Genomic DNA, 26,732 nt, shown 5'->3' with positions numbered 1-26,732 from the left:
AGCCTACCTACAGAGGAGGAGAAGATGACAAACGAGGTGCCTGATGAAGCGCTCCGGGCCTGTCTAAGTAACTGACTGATGCCGCTCCCTCTCAGTGCCATTGAAGGTCCATCCGCTTACGCGACTGCCCAGCTTTTCTTAACTGCCTGGCTGAACACACCGTATCATCTGAATCTGTGGAAGACCAGCACCAAGACCTGCCAGATCTCTACATTTGTTTTGTTTGTATTTACAGCATATTTGAGAATATTTTTATAATGAAAAGCGCTATATAAAATATATCTATTAATATTGTAAGAGACACCGGATATCGTGACAGGCCAGTCTCCCATAAAGACCTGCTCTGATCTGACAAGCTACTGAAGCGCACACTGCTGGAGTACATTCAGCTCTGTTAACCCCTGAATAAGAGTCACTGGATCTCACACAAAAACACACACACACACTTGTCAAAGCTCTGTCACTAACTGGCCCCTCCTTGGACACTGTGTTAACTAACCTCCAGACGAGCTTCAATGCCATTACAACTCTCCTTCCGTGGCCTCCAACTGCTCTTAAACGCAAGTAAAACTAAATGCATGCTTTTCAATCGATCGCTGCCCGCACCTGCTCGCCCTTCCAGCATCACTACTCTGGACGGCTCTGACTTAGAATACGTGGACAACTACAAATACCTGGGTGTCTGGTTAGACTGTAAACTCTCCTTCCAGACTTACATTAAGCATCTCAAATCCTAAATTAAATCTAGAATAGAGCTTCCTATACCGCAACAAAGCATCCTTCACTCATGCTGCCAAACATACCCTCGTAAAACTGACCATCCTACCGATCCTCGACTTCGGTGATGTCATCTATAAAATAGCCTCCAACACTCTACTCAACAAACTGGATGCAGTCTATCACATTGCCATCCGTTTTGTCACCAAAGCCCCATACACTACCCACCATTGTGACCTGTACGCTCTCGTTGGTTGGCCCTCGCTTCATACTCGTCGCCAAACCCACTGGCTACAGGTTATCTACAAGTCTCTGCTAGGTAAAGCCCCGCCTTATCTCAGCTCACTGGTCACCATAGCAGTACCCACTCGTAGCACGCGCTCCAGCAGGTATATCTCACTGGTCACCCCCAAAGCCAATTCCTCCTTTGGTCGTCTTTCCTTCCAGTTCTCTGCTGCCCATGACTGGAACGAATTGCAAAAATCTCTGAAGCTGGAGACTCACATCTCCCTCACTAGCTTTAAGCTGTCAGAGCATTTTATAGATCACTGCACCTGTACTTAGCCTATCTGTAAACAGCCCATCTACCTACTTCATCCCCATACTAGTATTTATTTATTTATTTTGCTCCTTTGCACCCCAGTATCTCTACCTGCACATTCATCTTCTGCCGATCTACCATTCCAGTGTTTAATTGCTATATTGTAATTACTTCGCCACCATGGCCTATTTATTTCCTTAACTTACCTCATTTGCACTCACTGTATATAGACTTTTTGTTTTCTTTTGTTCTACTGTATTATTGACTGTATGTTTTGTTTATTCCATGTGTAACTCTGTGTTGTATGTGTCGAATTGCTACACTTTATCTTGGCTAGGTCGCAGTTGCAAATGAGAACTTGTTCTCAACTAGCCTACCTGGTTAAATAAAGGTGAAATAAATGTTTTTTTAAATAAACTAAGGGAGGCAGCAGGGCCAGCTGTATCACATGACAAATGGGGACAGTGATGACATTTCAGTGGAGTGACATTCCATTACTGAGCCAGATGAACCCTAATGAGGGCCTGTGTCCTGTCACGGTCATGTGTGACACAATGGCGTAGAGGTGGTGACAGGGGGCTGCTAGGACATAGGACAATTAAAAGAGTGTGTCTCAGTGACGTTCAACATAGTCTCATAGAGCTCTGCCTGTGTGCTCTCTGTTTGCATTTTACTCTGCTGCTGTATGTGTTCCAGTCAGTGTGTTGTGTACTGTACCTGTGTGACCAGCTGTCTCAGGGCCTGTGTTGTGTACTGTACCTGTGTGACCAGCTGTCTCAGGGCCTGTGTTGTGTACTGTACCTGTGTGACCAGCTGTCTCAGGGCCTGTGTTGTGTACTGTACCTGTGTGAGCAGCTGTCTCAGGGCCTGTGTTGTGTACTGTACCTGTGTGAGCAGCTGTCTCAGGGCCTGTGTTGTGTATTGCACCTGTGTGAGCAGCTGTCTCAGGGCCTGTGTTGTGTACTGTACCTGTGTGAGCAGCTGTCTCAGGGCCTGTGTTGTGTATTGCACCTGTGTGAGCAGCTGTCTCAGGGCCTGTGTTGTGTACTGTACCTGTGTGAGCAGCTGTCTCAGGGCTTGTGTTGTGTACTGTACCTGTGTGAGCAGCTGTCTCAGGGCTTGTGTTGTGTACTGTACCTGTGTGAGCAGCTGTCTCAGGGCCTGTGTTGTGTATTGCACCTGTGTGAGCAGCTGTCTCAGGGCCTGTGTTGTGTACTGTACCTGTGTGAGCAGCTGTCTCAGGGCCTGTGTTGTGTATTGCACCTGTGTGAGCAGCTGTCTCAGGGCCTGTGTTGTGTACTGTACCTGTGTGAGCAGCTGTCTCAGGGCCTGTGTTGTGTACTGTACCTGTGTGAGCAGCTGTCTCAGGGCCTGTGTTGTGTACTGTACCTGTGTGAGCAGCTGTCTCAGGGCCTGTGTTGTGTACTGTACCTGTGTGAGCAGCTGTCTCAGGGCCTGTGTTGTGTACTGTACCTGTGTGAGCAGCTGTCTCAGGGCCTGTGTTGTGTACTGTACCTGTGTGAGCAGCTGTCTCAGGGCCTGTGTTGTGTACTGTACCTGTGTGAGCAGCTGTCTCAGGGCCTGTGTTGTGTACTGTACCTGTGTGAGCAGCTGTCTCAGGGCCTGTACTGTACCTGTGTGACCAGCTGTCTCAGGGCCTGTGTTGTGTACTGTACCTGTGTGACCAGCTGTCTCAGGGCCTGTGTTGTGTACTGTACCTGTGTGAGCAGCTGTCTCAGGGCTTGTGTTGTGTACTGTACCTGTGTGAGCAGCTGTCTCAGGGCTTGTGTTGTGTACTGTACCTGTGTGAGCAGCTGTCTCAGGGCCTGTGTTGTGTATTGCACCTGTGTGAGCAGCTGTCTCAGGGCCTGTGTTGTGTACTGTACCTGTGTGAGCAGCTGTCTCAGGGCCTGTGTTGTGTATTGCACCTGTGTGAGCAGCTGTCTCAGGGCCTGTGTTGTGTACTGTACCTGTGTGAGCAGCTGTCTCAGGGCCTGTGTTGTGTACTGTACCTGTGTGAGCAGCTGTCTCAGGGCCTGTGTTGTGTACTGTACCTGTGTGAGCAGCTGTCTCAGGGCCTGTGTTGTGTACTGTACCTGTGTGAGCAGCTGTCTCAGGGCCTGTGTTGTGTACTGTACCTGTGTGAGCAGCTGTCTCAGGGCCTGTGTTGTGTACTGTACCTGTGTGAGCAGCTGTCTCAGGGCCTGTGTTGTGTACTGTACCTGTGTGAGCAGCTGTCTCAGGGCCTGTGTTGTGTACTGTACCTGTGTAAGCAGCTGTCTCAGGGCCTGTGTTGTGTTCTCTCCCAGCTCGTTCAGGCCTCTCTTCTCCACCGCCTCCAACACCTGACACAGGTCTGGCTCCCACACCACCACCCTACTGCCATACCGCAACAGCTGCATGGGAGGGACATGTGTTGGTATTCAAGGCTTCATCGGGGTGCTTACAAACAGAAGGTAAAGACACATTTGAATACACTTCAAAATGGCCCTGCACTGCTTCAAAGACTAACAGAAGTGTGAGTGTGTTCCCGGGTACAGTCTTGAAGCTTCTGCATGCTTCGCATATGAAACAGTGCGGAGTAGTTCATATATGTGCATTTATTATGATGCCATTTTGGGACGTTTTGGTCTTCGGCAACATTTTTCTTGTGACAAGCCGAAATTTGGTAGCCAAAGTCTACGCCCTTCTTCGGTGATTGGTCAACAGTAGGGATTCTTCAATTAAGTGTTTGTTGTCATTCAACGATAGACAATTCATTTTCATGCAGATTTTTTCACTTGAGAAATACTGCACCAAACATCTTAGTTAGATGTAAATTTGTGTGACTAAGATCTCCTTGGCAAAAACAGTTCACCTAGCAGAGTTTGGCTGGGTGCAGTCTTACCAGTGTGAGTAGTGTGAGTGTGGCTGGGTGCAGTCTTACCAGTGTGAGTAGTGTGAGTGTGGCTGGGTGCAACAGGCAGCTCTCTCCAGAGTTGAGCAGAGAGTAGAGCAGGAAGCGACTCCAGGGCTGACTCACCACATGCTGGGCTGGTGACAGAGGGGGAAAGGACAGGTCAGGATGATGGTGAGGCGTGAATACACTGTTTTGCTAGCACAGACTGGAATATGTTCCGGAATTCATCAAATGGCATTGAGGAGTATACCACCTCAGTCAACTTCATCAATAAGTGCATCAACGACGTCCCCCCCACAGTGACCGTACGTACATATCCCAACCAGAAGCCATCAAGCTAAAGGCTAGAGCTGCTGCTTTCAAGGAGCGGGACACTAATCCGGACACTTATAAGAAATCCCGCTATGCCCTCAGACCATCAAACAAGCAAAGCGTCAATACAGGATTAAGATTGAATCCTACTACAACGGCTCTGACGCTCGTCGGATGTGGCAGGGCTTGAAAACTATTACGGACTACAAAGGGAAACCCAAACGCGAGCTGCCCATTGACGCAAACATAGCAGAGGAGTAAATGCCTTTTATGCTCTCTTCGAGGCAAGCACCACTGAAGCATGCACAAGAGCACGAGCTGTTCTGGACGACTGTGTGATAACGCTCTTGGTAGCCAATGTGAGCAAGACCTTTAAACAGGTCAACATTCACAAAGCCACAGAGCCAGACGGTTTACCAGGACGTGTATTCAAAGCATGCACGGACCAACTGGTAAATGTCTTCACTGACATGTTCAACCTCTCCCTGACCTAATCTGCAATAGCTACATGTTTCAAGCAGACCACCATAGTCCCTGTGCCCAAGGAAGTGAAGGTAACGTGCCTAAATGATTACCGCCCTGTAGCACTCACGTCAGTAGCCATGAAGTGCTTTGAAAGGCTGATCATGGCTCACTTCAACAGCATCCTCCTGGATACCCTAGACCCACTCCAATTTGCATACCGCCCCAACAGATCCACAGATGACACAATTTCACTCTACACTGCCCTTTCCCACCTGGACAAAAGGAACACCTATATGAGAATACTGTTCATTGACTACAGCTCAGCGTTCAACACATTTACATTTACATTTTACATTTAAGTCATTTAGCAGACACTCTTATCCAGAGCGACTTACAAATTGGTGCATTCACCTTATGACATCCAGTGGAACAGCCACTTTACAATAGTGCATCTAAATCTTTTAAGGGGGGTGAGAAGGATTACTTTATCCTATCCTAGGTATTCCTTAAAGAGGTGGGGTTTCAGGTGTCTCCGGAAGGTGGTGATTGACTCCGCTGTCCTGGCGTCGTGAGGGAGTTTGTTCCACCATTGGGGGGGAACTGTACTTCCTCAGTGGTAGGGAGGCGAGCAGGCCAGAGGTGGTGGATGAACGCAGCTAAGGACCCTGCAACTGGATCCTGGACTTCCTGACTGGCCGCCCCCAGGTGGTAAGGGTAGGCAACAACACGTCTGCCACCCTGATCCTCAACACTGGGGCCCCTCAAGGGTGTGTACTTAGTAGCCTCCTGTACTCCTTGTTCACCCACGACTGAGTGGCCAAACACGTCTCCCAACACCATCATTAAATTTGCTGACGACACAACAGTGGTAGGCCTGATCAGAGACAACGATGAGAAAACCTATAGGGAGGTGGTCAGAACTGTCCGTTTGGTGCCAGGACAGCAACCTCTCCCTCAATGTGAGCAAGACAAAGGAGCTGATCGTGAACTACAGGAAAAGGCGGGCCGAACAGGTCCCCATTAACATTGACGGGGCTATAGTGGAGCAGGTCGTGAGTTTTAAGTTCCTTGGTGTCCACATCACCAACTAGATATCATGGTCCAAACACACCAAGATAGTCGTGATGAGGGCACAACAACATTTTCCCCCCTCAGGAGACTGAAAAGATTTGGCATGGGTCCCCAGATCCTCAAAAAGTTCTACAGCTGCATCATCGAGAGCATGACCAGTTGCATCACCGCGTGGTATGGCAACTGCTCGGCATCCCGGGATTCATTCGATAACATTCAGGAGTTTACCACTTCAGTCACTGGCTTCATTAATAAGTGCATTGACGACATTGTCCCAACAGTGACCATACATACCGTACATAACCCCCCAGGCGGTGAGGGTAGGCTTCAACACATCCACCCACGCTGATAGAACTGATCACCGACAACTATGAGAAAGCCTATAGGGAGGTCAGAGACCTGGCTGTGTGGTGCCAGGGCAACAACCTTTCACTCACAGTCAGCGACACAAAGGAGCTGATCGTGGACTACAGGAAATGGAGGGGCGAGCACACCCCCATCCACATCAATGGGGCTGTAGTGTAGCTGGTTGAGAGCTTCAAGTTCCTCAGTGTCCACATCACTAAGGAATTAACATGGTAAACACACACCCACACAGTTGTGAAGAGGACACAACATCACTTCTTCCCCTCAGGAGGCTGAAAAGATTTGGCATGGGCCCTGAAATCCTCAAAAAGTTCAACAGCTACACCTTTGAAAGCATCTTGACTGGCTGCATCACCGCTTGGTACGGCAACTGCAAGTCACCCAACCGCAAGGCGCTACAGAGGGTGGTGAGTATGGCCTAGTACATCACTGGGGCCAAGCTTCCTGCCATCCAGGACATCTGTAGCACAGTTGGTAGAGCATGGCGCTTGTAACGCCAGGGTAGTGGGTTCGATTCCCGGGACCACCCATACGTAGAATGTATGCACACATGACTGTAAGTCGCTTTGGATAAAAGCGTCTGCTAAATGGCATATATTATTATTATTATATATTATCTATACTAGGCGGAGTCAGAGGAAGACTCCAGCAACCCAAGCCATTGACTGTTCTCTCTGTTCCATCTGCTACCGCTTGGCAAGTGGTATCAGTTCACATCCTTTAACCCCAAGCCACAAGTCTGCTAAACAAGGCTGCTAAACAAGGCTGATAAATAGCTAATTAAATGGATACCCGGGTATAACTGCATTGACCTTAAAAAAAGAAAAACTAAATCTCACACACACTTACAACCCAACACACACACACTACATATGCTCACACACACATAACGTGCGCATACAGGCATTCTGACGCCCCACACATACACACCGCATACGCTGCTGCTACTGTCTATTATCTATCCTGTTCCCTCGTCCCTTCAACCGTTAGCTATATGTACATAGCTACCTCAATTACCTCGTAGCCCTGCACATCGACTCGGTACTGGTACTCCCTGTATATATACACAGTGGGGCAAAAAAGTATTTAGTCAGCCACCAATTGTGCAAGTTCTCCCACTTAAAAAGATGAGAGTCCTGTAATTTTCATCATAGGTACACTTCAACTATGAGGGGAAAAAATCCAGGAAATCACATTGTAGGATTTTTAATGAATTTATTTGCAAATTATGGTGGAAAATAAGTATTTGGTCACCTACAAACAAGCAAGATTTCTGGCTCTCACAGACCTGTAACTTCTTCTTTAAGAGGCTTCTCTGTCCTCCACTCGTTACCTGTATTAATGGCACCTGTTTGAACTTGTTATCAGTATAAAAGACACCTGTCCACAACCTCAAACAGTCACACTCCAAACTCCACTATGGCCAAGACCAAAGAGCTGTCAAAGGACACCAGAAACAAAATTGTAGACCTGCACCAGGCTGGGAAGACTGAATCTGCAATAGGTAAGCAGCTTGGTTTGAAGAAATCAACTGTGGGAGCAATTATTAGGAAATGGAAGACATAAAAGACCACTGATAATCTCCCTCGATCTGGGGCTCCACGCAAGATCTCACCCCGTGGGGTCAAAATGATCACAAGAACAGTGAGCAAAAATCCCAGAACCACACGGGGGGACCTAGTGAATGACCTGCAGAGAGCTGGGACCAAAGTAAAAAAAAGCCTACCATCAGTAACACTACGCCGCCAGGGACTCAAATCCTGCAGTGCCAGACGTGTCCCACTGCTTAAGCCAGTACATGTCCAGGCCCGTCTGAAGTTTGCTAGAGAGCATTTGGATGATCCAGAAGAATATTGGGAGAATGTCAGTCATATGGTCAGATGAAACCAAAATATAACTTTTTGGTAAAAACTCAATTCGGCGAGTTTGGAGGACAAAGAGTTGCATCCAAAGAACATCATACCTACTGTGAAGCATGGGGGTGGAAACATCATGCTTTCGGGCTGTTTTTCTGCAAAGGGACCAGGACGACTGATCCGTGTAAAGGAAAGAATGACTGGGTCCATGTATCATGAGATTTTGAGTGAAAACCTCCTTCCATCAGCAAGGGCATTGAAGATGAAACGTGGCTGGGTCTTTCAGCATGACAATGATCCCAAACACACCGCCCGGGCAACGAAGGAGTGGCATCGTAAGAAGCATTTCAAGGTCCTGGAGTGGCCTAGCCAGTCCCATAGAAAATCTTTGGAGGGAGTTAAAGGTCCGTGTTTCCCAGCAACAGCCCCAAAACATCACTGCTCTAGAGGAGATCTGCATGGAGGAATGGGCCAAAATACCAGAACCTTGTGAAGTCTTACAGAAAACGTTTGACCTCTGTCATTGCCAACAAAGGGTATATAACAAAGTATTGAGATAAACTTTTGTTATTGACCAGACCAAATACTTATTTTCCACCATAATTTGCAAATACATTCATTAAAAATCCTACAATGTGATTTTCTGCATTTTGTCTGTCATAGTTAAAGTGTACGTACGTATGATGAAAATTACAGGCCTCTCTCATCTTTTTAAGTGGGAGAACTTGCATAATTGGTAGCTGACTAAATACTTTTTTGCCCCACTGTGTCTGTGTGTGTATATATATATATATATATATATATAACTGTAAGATGTAAATATTGTGTTTTTTGTTATTCCTGAAGGCTGTTGCTATAGTGATAACCAAAAGATACCCGTGTTGTTATTTTTACTCATTATTGTTATTCATTATTCATTGTGCATTTATTCCGTGTGTCACTATTTCTATTGTTATCTTTAACTCTGCATTGTTGGAAAAGGACCCGTAAGGAAACATTTCACTGTTAGTCTACATCTGTTGATTTGATTGGTCTGAGTCTGGTACCTGTAGATGGACTTCTCCTTTGCAGAAACCGCAGCAGAGACCCCAGGCAGTTCACTGACACACTGAGCAACAGCTCCTGCTTCTGGAAGAGGCGGAGGACAGAAAGACATTTAGCCAGCTGGAGGGATGAATAGAAGAGGGGTAGAGAAGATATTAAGCCAAACAGGGATGGAGAAAAGAGAGAACCAGATAGAAAGAGAGAGTGAGGGATTATTTAATAATGCATTACCCCTCCCACTCCATAGCCGCCCCTACTGAGGCAGTGACTAGTGATTAGTGGGCCAAAACAGTGACGTAGGACAGATGGCTATAGAGGAGGAGGTCCACAGAGAGTTCCAGTCTAATCCTGGAAGCCAGTGCAGACTCACATCATCGGCTTAGCGCACCACAGCACAGTGGACCGAGGAGGAGCTACACTCTACAGAACAGCCACTGATATGGAACTACTGCCCTGACTGATACAGGGTGGTGTTATTCAACACCAAATTGGTTATATAGGAAGAGGGACACATTAAGTGCATTCTTCACTATACATACACAGCATAGACTAAACTATGCTATAGAGACAGCGGGAAAGAGTGGAGTTGAAGATGCTTCGTGTAGAGCTACTGTGAGCTCTGACCCAGTCATTAAGTGATGACAGTAATGATACACAGTATTTATGAAGTGTGTTTATCCCCATAACCCTGCCATTAACACTAGTGTACTATACAGACTAGAAAAGGCTGTAGAGAAAGAGAAACAGAGCGTAGAAAGGAAGGACACATTTGAGTGCTTTACCACATCAGCCGTGTCGAACAACAATGAAAACAATGAATCAACGGAAAATGTAGGAAGAAAAACAGTATGGGGAAGAACTCTGGGGTGTTAACAGCTCTGTAGTGTGAGTGAGTGTGTGTGTGTGTATGGTGTGTCTGACCTGCAGCAGGAGGCCGTAGAGTGTGGTGATGAGGCAGTGGGCCCCGTAGGATCCCAGCGGGTGCAGAGAGCTGTCTGTGTCCCCCAGGGGCCTCTGTCCTGCCCCGGGGCCAACACTCACACACAGCACTGGAGACTCCAGGTCAACATCTAGAACAGCCTGCAGCAGCCTCAGGGAACTAGCTGTGGGGTGGAAGGCGAGGGAGGAGAAGCAGAATGAGGGAAGACAGAGGAACGAGAGGATGTGGAGGGAGAAGGTGTGGGATTCGGAGTGAGGAGAGGGAGAACGTGGGCAGAGAGGGGAGAGGTTGAAAGAGGATTGGCAGGAGACGGGGAGGAAGGAGAAGATGACCAGAGAGAAAGAGTGTGGGTCATAAGAGAGAGGAAGGGAGAGACAGGGTTACAAGTCAGTGGGAGATCTGATTAAACACACTGAAACACAGGCCAGGAGCTGGTGGCCATTTGCAGAACCCTTTTGTCAAACACTCATGTACACTGAGATATTAGACCCCTCTAAGGGAGAGAATAGACAATTAGAGATAGCAGAAAGAGAGAGGGAGAGCGAGAGAGAAAACAGACAGAGGGAGGAGGAGGTAGAGGAGGAGAGAGAGACCGTAGATCACCCTGACAGCCCACTCATACAACAGGGAGACAGAGATACACAACCAGCGGGACATTTCTATCCCAACTCCTCTGTTGGAGGAAGGAAAACATAACAGAATTAAAGCCTGTGTAACAATGCTGCTTTGCTCTGCTTAGTGTGGTGGAGCGTTGTTACCCAGTAAGAGGCTGCCTGTCTTCCTCTTCCCAAAGACCAGGGCCTGCACCGTGCTGCCCAGGTTCAACCTGATGCTTCTATGGACCTTGGGATTCAGAAAGGGAAGAAAATGACAAGACATGATAAGACAACGACCATAGAACTAGGAATGTAATTTAACAGGATCTCTATGTCAATGACGCTCTCTATTCAACAACACACTGTCATACAGTACAAGACAAAATGTATCGTCTAACATCAAGGTCTCTGATACATTCTGCTTTGAGTGCTGTATTCAATGTGTGTATTCCACTGTCAGCTGTAGAGGACAGTGTCTCCCCCCTGGTAAGTCCCCTGCTCCTGTCCTCATTCCAGTGTGTTTTGTACTACATTGTGTAGCCTGTGTAAAGGTCTTCATAAGGGTTAGCGTGACAGAACAACCTGAGCTGAATGAGTGTGCTGCAGGGTGACGAGAGAGGACAGGAGCAGACGAGAGCAGCACATCAGGGCAGACGGAGGAGAGAGGGAAGAGGAGAGGTCCAGCGTAGCTTGCAGTTGGTCCATCAGCCCGGCGTTACACAGCAGCATGGACACAGCTGGGGAGGGAAAAAACAAAAAGATCACACTCAAGATATTATCCAATATATAAAACATACTACCAATTTAATGTGTGAGTGTGTTGTGTGCCCTTGTGAATGGCACCGACTGGTTCTGTACAAGTATGTGCCTCTCTTACAGGCCAGACGGCACAACGCAATCTGTGTCTCTGGGGGACTGTGTGTGTGAGAGAGAGAGGCAGGTGGCAGCGTGTATGAAGGCTGCTCGCTGTGCTGCACTTAATGAGAAGGACAGTGTGGCAGACTGAGTTTTGTCACCTCTGTCAGTGCAGTGAGGGGGTGACAGGCGCAGACAGCAGTACAGGTAGCTGAAGGCTGGCAGCAGACACTCTGTGTTGGAGGCTTGCAGCTTCCCTGCCAGGTTACTCACTGGAACGCGCCCATAGTAAGACAGGAGACAAAATAAGACATCAGAAAGAATACAAGATCAGAACATCTATAGTCAGAAGAACGTCGACATGCTATTGATACTTAAATACTACTTTCATCTACAAATTCAGCTTATGCTTATGGCCTATGCTTTGTTGATGCGAGCAAAAACACTAAGGCATTTATATATCGATTGAACTGATATTGAATGTAGAGTGAGTACAGCGTGAGTACAGCGTGAGTACAGTGAGAAATAGTGGACAAGTTATGACGTCAGACCAAAGCTATAGATCTGAGTGAATTATGCATGGCTGACTCCTTTTGACGCTGTGACCTCACCGTGGTAGAGCAGTTTGAAGTGGATGCCGTCCATCTCATTCTCAGTGGAGCCACTGGTCTGCATCAGGCACAGCAACCTCAGGACCAGAGGGAGAGAGCCCACGGCTAAAGAGATTGGGAAAGGATAAGGGGGAGAAATAATTAACAAGAGAAAGAGATGAAAGAGCAAGAAAGAGGCCAAAACACTCATTTCCATACTCCCTTGGCTGCATTTGATTTACATTAGATAGTCAAGAAAGAACAACAACTGCCCGAGTTACACCAGGAACGCACAATCCCTCCATCAGTGCTCAGACTGTCAGCAATTGGCTGAGAGCTTGTAGGCCTGTTGTAAGGCAGGTCCTCACCAGACATCACCGGCAACAACGTCGCTTATGGACACAAACCCACCGTTGCTGGACCAGACAGGATTGGCAAAAAGTGCTCTTCACCCTAAGAATCGCAGTTTTGTCTCACCAGGGGTGATGGTCAGATTCTCATGTATCGTCGAAGGAATGATAAGAGCGTCTGCTAAATGACTTAAATGTAAATGTAAATGAGCGTTACACCGAGGCCTGTACTCTGGAGCGGGATTGATTTGGAGGTGGAGGGTCCGTCATGGTCTGGCGCGGTGTGTCACAACATCATCGGACTGAGCTTGTTGTCATTGCAGGCAATCTCAACGCTGTGCGTTACAGGGAAGACATCCTCCTCCCTCATCTGGTACCCTTCCTGCAGGCTCATCCTGACATGACCCTCCAGAGCCACCCCCTCCTGGAACTTGCAGGTGTCTTGGTGGGAGAGTGGTGTAACATCTCACAGCAAGAACTGGCAAATCTGGTGCAATCCACGAGGAAGAGATGCACTGCAGTACTTAATGCAGCTGGTGGCAACACCAGATACTGACTGTTACTTTTGATTTTGACCCCCCTTGTTCAGGGACACATTATTCAATTTCTGTTAGTCACATGTCTGTGGAATTTGTTCAGTTTATGTCTCAGTTGTTGAATCTTGTTATGTTCATACAAATATTTACACATGTTAAGTTCGCTGAAAATAAACGCAGTTGAGAGAGAGGACGTTTCTTTTTTTGCTGAGTTTATTAGTGAAAATGATATTGTGCAGCGTATTCTAGTGGGAGAGCTGATGGTAACGAGTTGATGGTAACTAGTTAGTTCAACCCCCCCAGAGCGGACATATAGTTGTGGTGTGCCTTTGCGCTACAGAAATTAACCTACATAACCTCAAAGGGTATCCATCGGCCGGAATGGGTGGCAGGAGAGTGTATGTATGCAGTGTAACCCAGCCTTGATAAAAGCTGTCTGGGATGTTGAGACACTGATGTGACGTGCTCTTGCTGTTTGTGAAGCTGCTCTAGTTAGTCTCTCAATTACTGCCTGCTCCTATAGAGGAATGTCAAAGCACATTTTCTTCTATTGCACTTGATGTCACGCCACAGAGTGAAGCCGCTTTGTTCTCCCTGCAACTACACTGAACAAAAATATCAACTGCAACATGTGAAGTGAAAATAAATTAAATCCCAGAAATGGTCCATACACAGAAAAAGCGTATTTTCCTGAAATGTGTTCACATCCGTGCTAGTAAGCATTTTTCCTTTTCCAAAATAATCCATCCACCTGAGAGTTGTGGCATATCAAGACGCTGATTAAACAGCATGATCATTACACAGGTGCACCTTGTGCTGTGGACAGTAAAAGGTCACTTTTAAATGTGTTGTTTGTCACACAACACAATGCTACAGATGTCTCAAGTTATTATTATTATATTATTATTATTATTCAAGTTCTGAGGGAGCGTGAAATTGGCATGCTGACAGCAGGAATCTCCACCAGAGCTCTTGCCAGGCAATTGAATGTTCCCTTCTCTACATTGTTTTAAAGAATTTGGCAGTACGTCCAACTGGCTTCACAACCGCAGACCACATGTGATGACGCCAGCCCAGGACCTCCACACCCGGCTTCTCCACTTGCGGGATTGTCTGGGACCAGCCACACGGACAGCTGATGAAACTGAGGAGTATTTCTGTCTGTAATAAAGTCCTTTTGTGGAGACAGTCTGATTGGCTGGTTCTGGCTCCCTAGTGGGTGAGCCTATGCCCTCCCAGGCCCACCCATGGCTGCACCCCTGCCCAGTCATGTGAAATACATAGATTAGGGCCTAATGCATTTATTTCAATTGACTGATTTCTCTATATGAATTATAACTCAGTAAAATCGTAAAAAATGGTTGCATGTTGCATTTATATTTTTGTTCAGTATACAGTTATCTTTCCCAACTGTATTTGTAACATGTGGATATATGGCTAATTATATAGATAGACTATATATCTAAATAATGGTATACTCTCATTTTTCTCCTCACCTCCTGTCCCCTGGCTGCTCTCCAGGCCCAGTCTCTGGAGCACCTGTAGCAGAGTGGGTCTGAGTAGGGTACACAGGCCGGCCTTACAGCCCCGCCGGCCCTGCAGGAAACTCCCCAGCACCTCTACAGCACGTTCTGCCAGGGGAGCCTCCCTGGTACACACCATGCCCTACAGACACAGAGAGGCAGGGGTTCATGCAGAGAGCTGGGGTTGGCAAAGAAACAGGCTTGTGCCAGGTCTCTGGACAGTACATGGGGTCTCCCTCCCTCACCAGCAAGTTCAGTATGACAGTGGGGCTCTTCTCCAGCAGAGTCAGCAGGGCTGTGTTGTCTGTATCCTGGTTCTGCTCTGACGGGCCCTCTGTCTTCTTACTGTTTGTGTCTGACTGCGGTGTGGCCTGAGCACGGTGGGACAACCACAGCTCCAGGACCCGGGGCCCAAAGTGCTCGGCCAGCTCTGGGTAGCGGAAGAGGAAGTGTAGGAGTGGAGGGTGGTGGGTGTAGAGGGAGGCAAAACTGGGGCTGGAGGACAGAGCCTTGCTGATGCAGTTTAGAGGAGCCTGGACAAGAGAAGGGGGGGGCAGAGGACTAAAGAATGAGAAGGAAGTCTTACAGGTGCACAACTCTGATGCTTAAGGTCATTTGTTGTGACTTGACTAACAAGAAACAGAGGAGTTATGGCTTTGTACATTCATCAACCACTTAATTTACCAATAAGGTGTTGAGGAATAATGGAGACATGCAGACCCATGTCCTTAATTCCCTTGTGAGTTCCAAATGTCTCTAACAGTCGCCCCTGCCTGAGTTTTTCATGCGCGTGATGTCAGAATGCTCGCACTATTCCATGTGATTGTTACGCAACAGGACAGTTACCCGCGCTGCCCTCAAACCAAGACACGCTGCCTGCTAATTATCTATAGGCTATGTTTCAACTTGTCAATTTCAAATTATTTTCTAACAAGTTTGATTTTCTAACAGTTTGAATTGAGGTGTCTTCCGCCTCCTCGTTAATTTGCACAATAACTAGCCCATTTCACGGCTGTGGACAATTTATGTTTGAGGCTTTACTGAGCGGACAAACTTCTCTCTTCAACGAGAGCCCAAGCACTTCCCCAGTGTTTCCCCAGATCATGTATGAAGACATTGCGCATCTCTACTCAGAACACAAACGTTTTCCCCCAGCATTGCCTTCATTGTTGCTTTCCTTACAAATTGGACTTTGGACATGTGTGCGTTCCTATCAAAGTAAGTGGCATATTTTCTGTATATCTTGTTGTTTCTGCTGTAGCACACCATATGTATGTATGGATCATAATGTAGTTACTGTTTTATTCACGTTTTCAAGTACTGGTGACAAATCATGCATTCTGATTATTGCATAGATTGTACTGGACACACGTGTGTAAAATACTTTTTTGAACGTAGTACTGATTATGATGAACTGATGCTAAGCTATTTGCCAGCTATGTGTGGCACCATGTTTGTTGACATCATACAATGCATTCTGGTTGTCACGTAAGCGTCTGTCAGACCAAAGATGTTATAACAAGGGATAGTTCACTCAAATTAATTATGGTGCTTTCAAGACAACTGTAAAATCACGTCAATGATCTTCAGGTCGGAAAGTCGGGGCTCTAGACAGAGGCCCGAGTTTCCAAGTTGGAATTTCGAGTTGGATGACTGTTTTTTTCCAGAGTTTTCAGTTGTCTTGAACACACTGAAGTCTGAGATTTTCCAGTTCCCAGTCGTTTGGAATGCGGCATCAGATTGGAACTTTGGTACCTCAGGGTTGCCAGCTCAGACCCCCTTTTCCAGGGGTTTTATTTTTATTTGGTATAAACTTCCCCCCCTGGAGCTCGAGGGCGCCGGGATCCCCAGCATTACACACTTCTGCCACCATCATTACGCACAACTGTTTCCCTCATCACGCGCATCAGCAATCATTTGGACTCACCTGGACTCAATCACCTGTTATTTCCTTCCCTATATGTGTCTATCCCCCAGTTCGGTTCCCCGCTTCCACATTAACGTTCCTATGTTGTTTTATTACCCGTGTGCTGACGCTGTTTCTGTCTTGTACCTGGTCTGTTCCTCATTAAATGTTTGACTCCCCGTACCTGCTTCTCGACTCCAGCGTCGGTCCTTACAGAATACGGAAGCCATCAAACAAAGCATCGGGGCGTGGTGTCGTTTCAGTTGGTGGTGACGTTGAGTCCGGGGGACACTGCCGATGGAACCGGGGTTGACTAAGCCAGCTCGTTGGGCTATCACGCCCTAGCTGTCTCGTTGGGCTACCACGCCCTAGCTGGCTCGTTGGGCTACCACGCCCTAGCTGGCTCGTTGGGCTACCACGCCCTAGCTGGCTCGTTGGGCTACCACGCCCTAGCTGGCTCGTTGGGCTACCACGCACTAGCTGGCTCGTTGGGCTACCACGCACTAGCTGGCTCGTTGGGCTACCACGCCCTAGCTGGCTCGAGAGGTTTCCTTGTCCAGGTTTGCTCGGCAGGCGCTCATCCCACGTCAGGCCTCAGCCGGATCACCAGGCGTCTACGCTTCAGCCGGCTCATCAGGCTCCCATGTTCCGGCGGGATCAGCAGGCTTTCACGCTTCAGCCGGCTCATCAGGCTCCCATGTTCCGGCGGGATCAGCAGGCTTTCACGCCTCAGCCGGCTCGCCAGGCTCCCACACCTCTACCGGTTCGTCAAGGTTTTTACACCTATCCGGCTTGTACAGCGCCCGTGCCTCGGCCGGCCCATGAGGCTCACCCAGGTGGGAAGCCGGGTACTGTCACGCCTGCTCCCGCTCTTCCCCCCGGTGCTCGAGGGCGCTGGGCTTCCCAGCATTACGCACTCCTGCCCCCATCATTACAGCCACCTGCTTCCCTCGTCACGCGCATCAGCGATCGTTTGGACTCAATCACCTGTTATTTCCTTCCCTACATCTGTCTGTCCCCCAGCTCTGTTCCCCGCTTCCACATTAACGTTCCTATGTTGTTTTGTTACTCGTGAGCAGAAGCTGTTTCTGTCTTGTCTGTTACTCATTAAATGTTTGACTCCCCGTACCTGCTTCTCGACTCCAGCGTCGGTCCTTACACATAGTAATATTTCCTGCATCATATCCCCCCACGATACTTTCCCCCCATTTCTACTCCCATGGACTTGAAAACCCCCCATAAATGAAATGACCCCCCCCCCCCTACAAACTGCCCTAAAATGGTTTCATCCCTATTTAGCTTACGTGCTACAGTTAGGCTAGGCAGTAGGCTTGTATTTGGTGTGATGATCTGTGAGGTGAAAACATTTTATTTACTTTGTGATTTGTCAAAAACAGTAAACGGCTTGTCAAGTCATGTGCTCCGGTTCTTGTATATACTGTAACAAGTACCGTGACGATTTGTAATATGCTGAAAAGTGGCTAAACTAAGTTCATATTTTTCAGGCAATGAGCGCAGCCATCTTTGACTTTGTGTCTTATAGTGAATGGCATTCTGGGATTAGGGAGTTTTTGCCAAGTCAAACATAAAAAACATGGCTACCATCATAAAGAATTTAGCTGCTGTCAGCTTAGTTGACACGCATTTATCATCTTTTACAATATAAAGGTCAAATTGAGGAATAAAGTTTAAGACATTTATTTTCCATCAGTACCATAAAATATTTAGATGCTGTTCAGACAACAATGCTGTTAAGATGCGTTTGTTGCGTCATACGTTCTGTTGCTACTGTTCCAATCACATATTTGAGATCGTACGCTGCAGGGAGCACTCATCAACGATCACAAATACGTGATCATACGCGTCAAAGGGTTGAGGACTAGAGTTGTGTTAGCACTGTTGTGGACATAAAAGGGAAAACTCTCTCTCTTTCGGTATCATTAATAACCAGCTTTCAAAAAGAAAGGCATATATAGTTGATGTAACTCCATAACCGAGTTCCAAGAATGAAGAGTGTTAGTTGGAGCCTTTTGCACCAAAGTGGGATTCTATTTCATTGACTATAACTTCACAACTTCAGTTAAATACTCCAAGGAATGAACAACCTTTCTGCAATTTATTACATGTTGTTAGAGCGCCAGCAGCCCACTATTATCATCGTATTGAAATGAATTGACTTACCCAGTCCAGGTCGGGGCTCTTGTCCTGTGTGACAGACAGCAGGTAGAGGGCAGACCTGAGCACACAGGGAGGCAGGGCCGAGACTCCCTGCTCCTGCACCGAGCACAGCAGAGTCACCACACAGGAGAATACCGTGGAGTCAGGGAGCAGCCTGGTACACACACACACACACACAAAGTTTTATGGTGCACGTGCACACACACAACGATTGGTGGTGCGGTGATAGGTACAGGAAGTGTATTGTATAGTACAAAACATTATGAACACCATCCTATTATTGGGTTGCACCCTTTTTTCATAACAGCCTCAATTAGTTGTGGCATGGACTCTACAAGGGGTTGAAAGCGTTCTACAGGGATGCTGGCCCATGTTGACTCCAATGCATCCCACAGTTGTGTCAAATTGGCTGGATGTCCTTTTGGTAGTGGACCATCCTTGACAAACTCGGGAAACTGTTGACCATGAAAAACCCAGCAGCGTTACAGTTCTTGACACATTCAAATCAGGGCTCCTGGCACCTACTACCATACCCTGTGCAAAGGCACTTAAATCTTTTGTCTCGCCCTTTGAACCTCTGAATGGCTCACATACACACATATATGTCACGGCTTACAAATCCTTCTGTAACCTGTCTCCTCCCCTTCATCTACACTGATAGAAGTGGATTTAACAAGTGACACCAATAAGGGATGATAGCTTCACCTGGATTCACCTGGTCAATCTATGTCATGGAATGAGCAAGTGTTCCTAATGTTTTGTACACTCAGTGTATAGACACACATACATAACCCTCCCTTGCTATGTAAATCACTGGCCGCAGTAAACAGACATCTTTCAAAGCAATGCCGTGTTGTTAATAACCATACAACTATGCCAGTGTCTACATGTCCCCAAGTACCTGTCTCCATGCTGCAGGGCCAGGTGCAGCAATGTGAGCAGACAGTACTGAGTGGCCCTGGGGCCGGCAGGGTCACATTGGGGCCCTGGGGACTCACACAGCAGAGAGGGCCACTCACACACACGACAACACAGAGAGGGCAGGCTGGACCTCAACACAGCCTCTATTTCCTCACAGTCTGGGGAACACACACACACACAGAGAGAGAGAACACTGACACCAGCTCTCAGTAGACCTGTTCATTATTGAATTGCATCACAGTCACAAACAAAACATCCACACCACACGTTACCCAGCATAATAAAGTCCAAAGGCCTTCTCCACAGACTTTAAGTGCTACCAAAGAGCTTTACTGTGACGTGAAACCTTAATGCTGCTGTGTTTTTCGTGGCTAATGTGTTGTGTCAGTACCTTGTGGGAGGATGCTGGCTGCAGGGTCTGGTTGGGACAGAAGAGACACACTGAGCCTCTGCAGAAAACCACAGCAGGCTGCATTCAGAGCTGGGTTTCTACCGTGAGATGAGAAAGAGTGAGTGTGAAAAAAAAGAGAGGGAGGGACAACTAAGAAATATAGATGTTGTCTTATATACACTATACAGTGGGGAGAACAAGTATTTGATACACTGCCGATTTTGGAGGTTTTCCTACTTTCGAAGCATGTAGAGGTCTGTAATTTTTATCATAGTTACACTTCAGCTGTGAGAGAAAGAATCTAAACCAACAATCCAGAAAATTACATTGTATGATTTTTAAGTAATTAATTCGCATTTTATTGCATGACATAAGTATTTGATACATCAGAAAAGCAGAACTTAATATTTGGTACAGAAACCTTTGTTTGCAATTACAGAGATCATACGTTTCCTGTAGTTCTTGACCAGGTTTGCACACACTGCAGCAGGGATTTTGGCCCACTCCTCCATACAGACCTTCTCCAGATCCTTCAGGTTTCGGGGCTGTCGCTGGGCAATACGGACTTTCAGCTCCCTCCAAAGATTTTCTATCGGGTTCAGGTCTGGAGACTGGCTAGGCCACTCCAGGACCTTGAGATGCTTCTTACGGAGCCACTCGTTAGTTGCCCTGGCTGTGTGTTTCGGGTCGTTGTCCTGCTGGAAGAACCAGCTACGACCCATCTCCAATGCTCTTACTGAGGGAAGGAGGTTGTTGGCGAAGATCTCGCGATATATGGCCCCATCCATCCTCTCCTCAATACGGTGCTGTCGACCTGTCCCCTTTGCAGAAAAGCATCCCCAAAGAATGTTTCCACCTCCATGCTTCACAGTTGGTATGGTGTTCTTGGGGTTGTACTCATCCTTCTTCTTCCTCCAAACGCGGCGAGTGGAGTTTAGACCAAAAGGCTCTATTTTTGTCTCATCAGACCACATGACCTTCTCCCATTCCTCCTCTGGATCATCCAGATGGTCATTGGCAAACTTCAGACGAGCCTGGACATGCGCTGGCTTGAGCAGGGGGACCTTGCGTGCGCTGCAGGATTTTAATCCATGACGGCGTAGTGTGTTACTAATGGCTTTCTTTGAGACTGTGGTCCCAGCTCTCTTCAGGTCATTGACCAGGTCCTGCAGTGTAGTTCTGGGCTGATCCCTCACCTTCCTCATGATCATTTATGCCCCACGAGGTGAGATCTTGCATGGCGCCCCAGACCGAGGGTGATTGACCGTCATCTTGAACTTCTTCCATTTTCTAATAATTGCGCCAACAGTTGTTGCCTTCTCACCAAGCTGCTTGCCTATTGTCAAGTAGCCCATCCCAGCCTTGTGCAGATCTACAATTTTATGAGTGGAGAACAGGAGGGATTCTTAAAGAACAACTAACAGGTCTGTGAGAGCTGGAATTCTTACTGGTTGGTAGGTGATCAAATACTTGTCATGCAATAAAATGCAAAATATTTGCTTAAAAATCATACAATGTGATTTTCTGGATTGTTGTTTTAGATTCCGTCTCTCACAGTTGAAGTGTACCTATGATAAAATTTACAGACCTCTACATGCTTTGTAAGTAGGAAAACCTGCAAAATCGGCAGTGTATCAAATACTTGTTCTCCCCACTGTATATAATAATGGTATCAAACCTACTCCTGTGTGCAGTAAATGTTCTGACTTAGCATTTCAATTGAGTTAAAAAAATATCCAAATGCACTTTGGACTCAGTTTCATTACAGCTCATAGGGGAGAGTTACAGTTAGTGAACCTCAAGCACAACCACATAGCCAGCCTGGCCTGTGAGCTTCCTCTTCGTCTGCACACAAAACAGACAAGACTGATCCACCGATGAGAGAAGAGCTTTCATGGCCAGACTGAAACAAAATGATGTGAAAGAAGCTTCTGTGTGTCACCTCTCACTTTCCTGGGCACTTTTACTGGGTCCACTCAATAACAAGTCCACACTATAACAGAGACATTAGCAATTATCTGTGTGGGGGGGTGATAGTGGTCTGTGTGTGTGTGTGTGTGTGTGTGTGTGTGTGTGTGTGTGTGTGTGTGTGTGTGTGTGTTCTCAGGTTCTCCTGTTACCTGTTTCCTGCACAGAGGACAGCTTTGTGCTCCAGAGCCAGCCTGAAGAAACCAGAAGATGCTGGAAAGAAGAGAGGAAGAAGAATGGAGGAGGAGACATGAGTCATTTTACCTGGGGGTGAGAAAAACAATGATCCCCCTACCCCCGGGCAACATGCCTCACCTAGTTTGGCAGCGAAGAGGGGCATGAGGGAGGGTAGAAGGGAGAACTGGTACGACAGGATGGAGAAGAAGTGCTGGAGCACCTGGGCGCTGGGGGCGAGCTCACAATGCCTCTACACACACACACACACACACACACACACACACACACACACACACACACACACACACACACACACACACACAGTGTGTGAATGTGTAGACACATAGTGCATGAACGTGTGTGTGCTGGGGGCGGGGCTCACTGTGACGGTGGGGATGCAAACAGTGTCACAGCAGTGTAGCAGACACAGACACAGGGACTCCAGCGGGTCCTGACCCTGAACCTGCTTGGATGGAGCTGTGAACACATTCTCCTTCAGGCCAGGCTCAGACGAACACTGCTCCACTAGCCTGGAACACACAGACACACATTAAACACACTGGAAATAGGGGGGTGGGGCGGAGGGTAAATGTTATCGGTGACTGCAACAATTGCATTCTGCCTCACTGACCTGCAGGCGGCATGGAAACAGACCAGGGCCTGGAGTAGAAACCCTCCCGCTCTCGAGGCCTGGCTGCTGGGCACATCTCCTCTGAGGCTCACCTGGAAGAGAGAGTAACAGGGACACAGTCAAGAAACGTTTCCAATGGTGTTTCCTGAAGTGAAGTGAAGTCCCCCCCTGCTGACACACAAAGGTGAACAGAGACTGACTCACTCGGCACCGTGAGGAGGCAGGTAAGGGCAGCTCAGTGCACCGAGCAATAATGTCTTCCACCAGCTTCTCCAGCTGTTTGTACTGTACTGGGCTGGACTGGTGGTTCACCCTACAGAGACACACAGTACAGAGAGAAATCAACATGTAGCTCATGTTTGTGGTGCTCACAGCCAGCACGCGTCCGTCCGTCCGTCCGTCTGTGTACCTGAGGAGGGCGGTGGCAGCATGGGCTGCCTGTGTTGCCACCTGCAGACTGGGGGAGCAGACTCCAGAGAGCACTGCCTCTGCCACGGCCACAAACCCTGGAGCGCTGGGGAACAGACGCACCCCCGCAGGCTGCCTGGAGAGAGAAACACAGATAATAAACAGCTGTGACCTCCCTCTGTCACAACGCTCCACAGTGATGTTCTGATGTCAGCCACACGGCACCATTAGAGAAGTGGTCAGGCAGGCTGTTGCCACAACAACGCTGGACAGCCCAGAGGAACCTGGAAAATCCTCAGAACAACCCACGGCTGGAGGCCGTCATTGTAAATAACAATTTGTTTTTAACTGACTTGCCTAGTTAAATAAAAATACATTTTAAAATACGAGATACTGTGAATGAGGTCAAATTACCCCTCTCTCTCACACCTTTCTCTAGTGCTTGTTCAGCACTGAGACCAGTCTTGTCACTTTCACTGAACGTAAAGGACAAATTGCAATACATTCACAAAATGTCAAATAGACCAGCTGTTATGTACAGACCTGATGCCTCACCTCTCTACTGTTATGTATGAGGTAGACAGACCTGATGCCTCACCTCTCTACTGTTATGTATGAGGTAGACAGACCTGATGCCTCACCTCTCTGCTGTTATGTATGAGGTAGACAGACCTGATGCCTCACCTCTCTACTGTTATGTATGAGGTAGACAGACCTGATGCCTCACCTCTCTACTGTTATGTATGAGGTAGACAGACCTGATGCCTCACCTGATGCCTCACCTCTCTACTGTTATGTATGAGGTAGACAGACCTGATGCCTCACCTCTCTGCTGTTATGTATGAGGTAGACAGACCTGATGCCTCACCTCTCTACTGTTATGTATGAGGTAGACAGACCTGATGCCTCACCTCTCTACTGTTATGTATGAGACAGAGATGCCTCACCTCCTGATGCCTCACCTCTCTCTCTACTGTTATGTATGAGGTAGACAGACCTGATGCCTCACCTCTCTACTGTTATGTATGAGGTAGACAGACCTGATGCCTCACCTCTCTACTGTTATGTATGAGGTAGACAGACCTGATGCCTCACCTCTCTACTGTTATGTATGAGGTAGACAGACCTGATGCCTCACCTCTCTGCTGTTATGTATGAGGTAGACAGACCTGATGCCTCACCTGTTATGTATGAGGTAGACAGACCTGATGCCTCACCTCTCTACTGTTATGTATGAGGTAGACAGACCTGATGCCTCACCTCTCTACTGTTATGTATGAGGTAGACAGACCTGATGCCTCACCTCAGACCTGATGCCTCACCTCTCTACTGTTATGTATGAGGTAGACAGACCTGATGCCTCACCTCTCTACTGTTATGTATGAGGTAGACAGACCTGATGCCTCACCTCTCTACTGTTATGTATGAGGTAGACAGACCTGATGCCTCACCTCTCTACTGTTATGTATGAGGTAGACAGACCTGATGCCTCACCTCTCTACTGTTATGTATGAGGTAGACAGACCTGATGCCTCACCTCTCTACTGTTATGTATGAGGTAGACAGACCTGATGCCTCACCTCTCTACTGTTATGTATGAGGTAGACAGACCTGATGCCTCACCAGACCTGATGCCTCACCTCTCTACTGTTATGTATGAGGTAGACAGACCTGATGCCTCACCTCTCTACTGTTATGTATGAGGTAGTCAGACCTGATGCCTCACCTCTCTGCTGTTATGTATGAGGTAGACAGACCTGATGCCTCACCTCTCTGCTGTTATGTATGAGGTAGACAGACCTGATGCCTCACCTCTCTACTGTTATGTATGAGGTAGACAGACCTGATGCCTCACCTCTCTACTGTTATGTATGAGGTAGACAGACCTGATGCCTCACCTCTCTGCTGTTATGTATGAGGTAGACAGACCTGATGCCTCACCTCTCCAGTATCTCTGTGAGCAGCAGCAGGCCCTGTCTCTGCACCTCCACGTTAGTCAGCCTCAGGGCCTCCTTCAGACTACGTACCAGAGACTCAATACCTGACACACACACACACACACACACACACACACACACACACACACACACACACACACACACACACACACACACACACACACACACACACACACACACACACACACACACACACAAACACACTGTGACTTATACGTCTTACTCAGTAATTCTATGATGCCATACTGTGAGTGTGTGTATGTGTCCTCTTTCTCTCACCGTAGACAGAGTGACACTGAGAGAAGAAGAGCGGGTCCTCAGTGAGCAGCAGCAGACAGCTGTAGACGGACCACAGCAGCACCTCACTGCCACTGTTCAGACGCTCAAACAGAAACTCTGGGAGAGAGAGAATGATGAGACACAGATACGCTAACAGAGTGGCGTCTCAGACATTCAAACAAGTTCCCTCACCGGGTACGTCTGCCTGGATGAAGGAAGCACAGTACTGGCTGGGGGAGTGGACCAGGATAGCAGCCATACACTGAGCACTGGCCACCTGCAATGTCTCATCCCCACACAGCAACAGCTACAACACACACACATTAGTCGTTATGACAATGTCTTCAAACACTGCCGTTTTATGGAAACGCAATGAAATCAGTCAAAGACATCTTCTGCTGCTGCTATCACATTTGAACAAAAGATGGTGGTAGATTGGTGAAAACCTTTTTGAGTATGAGTGGCAGTGAGCAGCGCTCCAGGGAGAGCTGGGTGCTGGACTGGGCCTCTTGGTCCTGGTCCAGGCTCTGATCCAGATCAGACCGGATCTGCTCACAGGGGCTGTTCATCAGCACAGACACCACCTCACCCAGCTTCAGCAGCTGCTTCAGGAAGCCTGACGCACAAACAGAAAACACACTTCCATATTCACTGATTCATGCTAAATGTTAGGTTACATGCACATATCATATGATATTAAGCACCGCCCCCCTAAATATGATGGTTCTCACCCAGGCAGTTGATGGTGAGCTGAGGGGAGCAGGCGTGGGACAGGGTCTGCATCAGCAGCACACACACCCTGTCTCTGAGGGGGGAGGGCAGGGACTGGGCCGCTCCCCCCGCCCCCCACACCCTCTGCCACACGTAGAAGACTGAGGCCTTCAGACCCTCGTCTGGGTAGAGCAGCGTGGAGCACAACCGCTCCAATAGGGGCACTGGAGCGAGAGAGAGAGAGGGAGAGGGAGAGAGAGAGAGAGGGAGCGAGAGAGGGAGCGAGGAGGGGAGAGAGGGAGAGGGAGCGAGAAGTGGAGAGAGGGAGAGGGAGCGAGGAGGGGAGAGAGGGAGGGGGAGCGAGGAGGGGAGAGAGGGAGGGGGAGCGGGGAGGGGAGAGAGGGAGGGGAGCGAGAGTGGAGAGAGGGAGGGGAGCGAGGAGGGAGAGAGGGAGGGGGAGCGAGAGGGAGAGGGGGGAGCGAGGGGGAGAGAGGGGGGGGAGCGAGAGTGGAGAGAGAGGGAGAGGGAGGGGAGGAGGGGAGA

The 26,732-nt window shown here is 48.0% G+C and overlaps 1 protein-coding gene across 3 annotated transcripts in view; it reads right to left on the bottom strand.

The window, feature by feature from the left end:
• Positions 1–26,732, bottom strand: part of LOC118365480 (meiosis inhibitor protein 1) — a 34,120-nt gene that overhangs the window by 1,078 nt on the left and 6,310 nt on the right. For all 3 annotated transcript variants that reach the window (XM_052491102.1, XM_052491103.1, XM_052491104.1), the window contains 24 exons: positions 26,210–26,413; positions 25,925–26,094; positions 25,671–25,785; positions 25,479–25,595; positions 25,183–25,282; positions 23,243–23,377; positions 23,038–23,146; positions 22,834–22,925; positions 22,585–22,732; positions 22,341–22,452; positions 22,178–22,238; positions 20,058–20,155; positions 19,647–19,824; positions 18,749–18,899; positions 14,907–15,194; positions 14,635–14,803; positions 12,274–12,378; positions 11,824–11,934; positions 11,390–11,544; positions 10,970–11,054; positions 10,193–10,374; positions 9,274–9,355; positions 4,185–4,291; positions 3,523–3,654 (listed from right to left, as the gene is read on the bottom strand). In XM_052491102.1, the coding sequence (XP_052347062.1) occupies positions 3,523–3,654; positions 4,185–4,291; positions 9,274–9,355; positions 10,193–10,374; positions 10,970–11,054; positions 11,390–11,544; positions 11,824–11,934; positions 12,274–12,378; positions 14,635–14,803; positions 14,907–15,194; positions 18,749–18,899; positions 19,647–19,824; positions 20,058–20,155; positions 22,178–22,238; positions 22,341–22,452; positions 22,585–22,732; positions 22,834–22,925; positions 23,038–23,146; positions 23,243–23,377; positions 25,183–25,282; positions 25,479–25,595; positions 25,671–25,785; positions 25,925–26,094; positions 26,210–26,413 (3,206 nt within the window). The remainder of the gene's footprint in view (positions 1–3,522; positions 3,655–4,184; positions 4,292–9,273; positions 9,356–10,192; positions 10,375–10,969; positions 11,055–11,389; positions 11,545–11,823; positions 11,935–12,273; positions 12,379–14,634; positions 14,804–14,906; positions 15,195–18,748; positions 18,900–19,646; positions 19,825–20,057; positions 20,156–22,177; positions 22,239–22,340; positions 22,453–22,584; positions 22,733–22,833; positions 22,926–23,037; positions 23,147–23,242; positions 23,378–25,182; positions 25,283–25,478; positions 25,596–25,670; positions 25,786–25,924; positions 26,095–26,209; positions 26,414–26,732) is intronic.

This window comes from Oncorhynchus keta, chromosome 32 (assembly GCF_023373465.1).
Source record: "Oncorhynchus keta strain PuntledgeMale-10-30-2019 chromosome 32, Oket_V2, whole genome shotgun sequence".
Lineage (NCBI taxonomy): Eukaryota > Metazoa > Chordata > Actinopteri > Salmoniformes > Salmonidae > Oncorhynchus > Oncorhynchus keta.
Note: the sequence above shows the minus strand (reverse complement) of the source record. Positions and strands in the feature narration are given on the sequence as shown.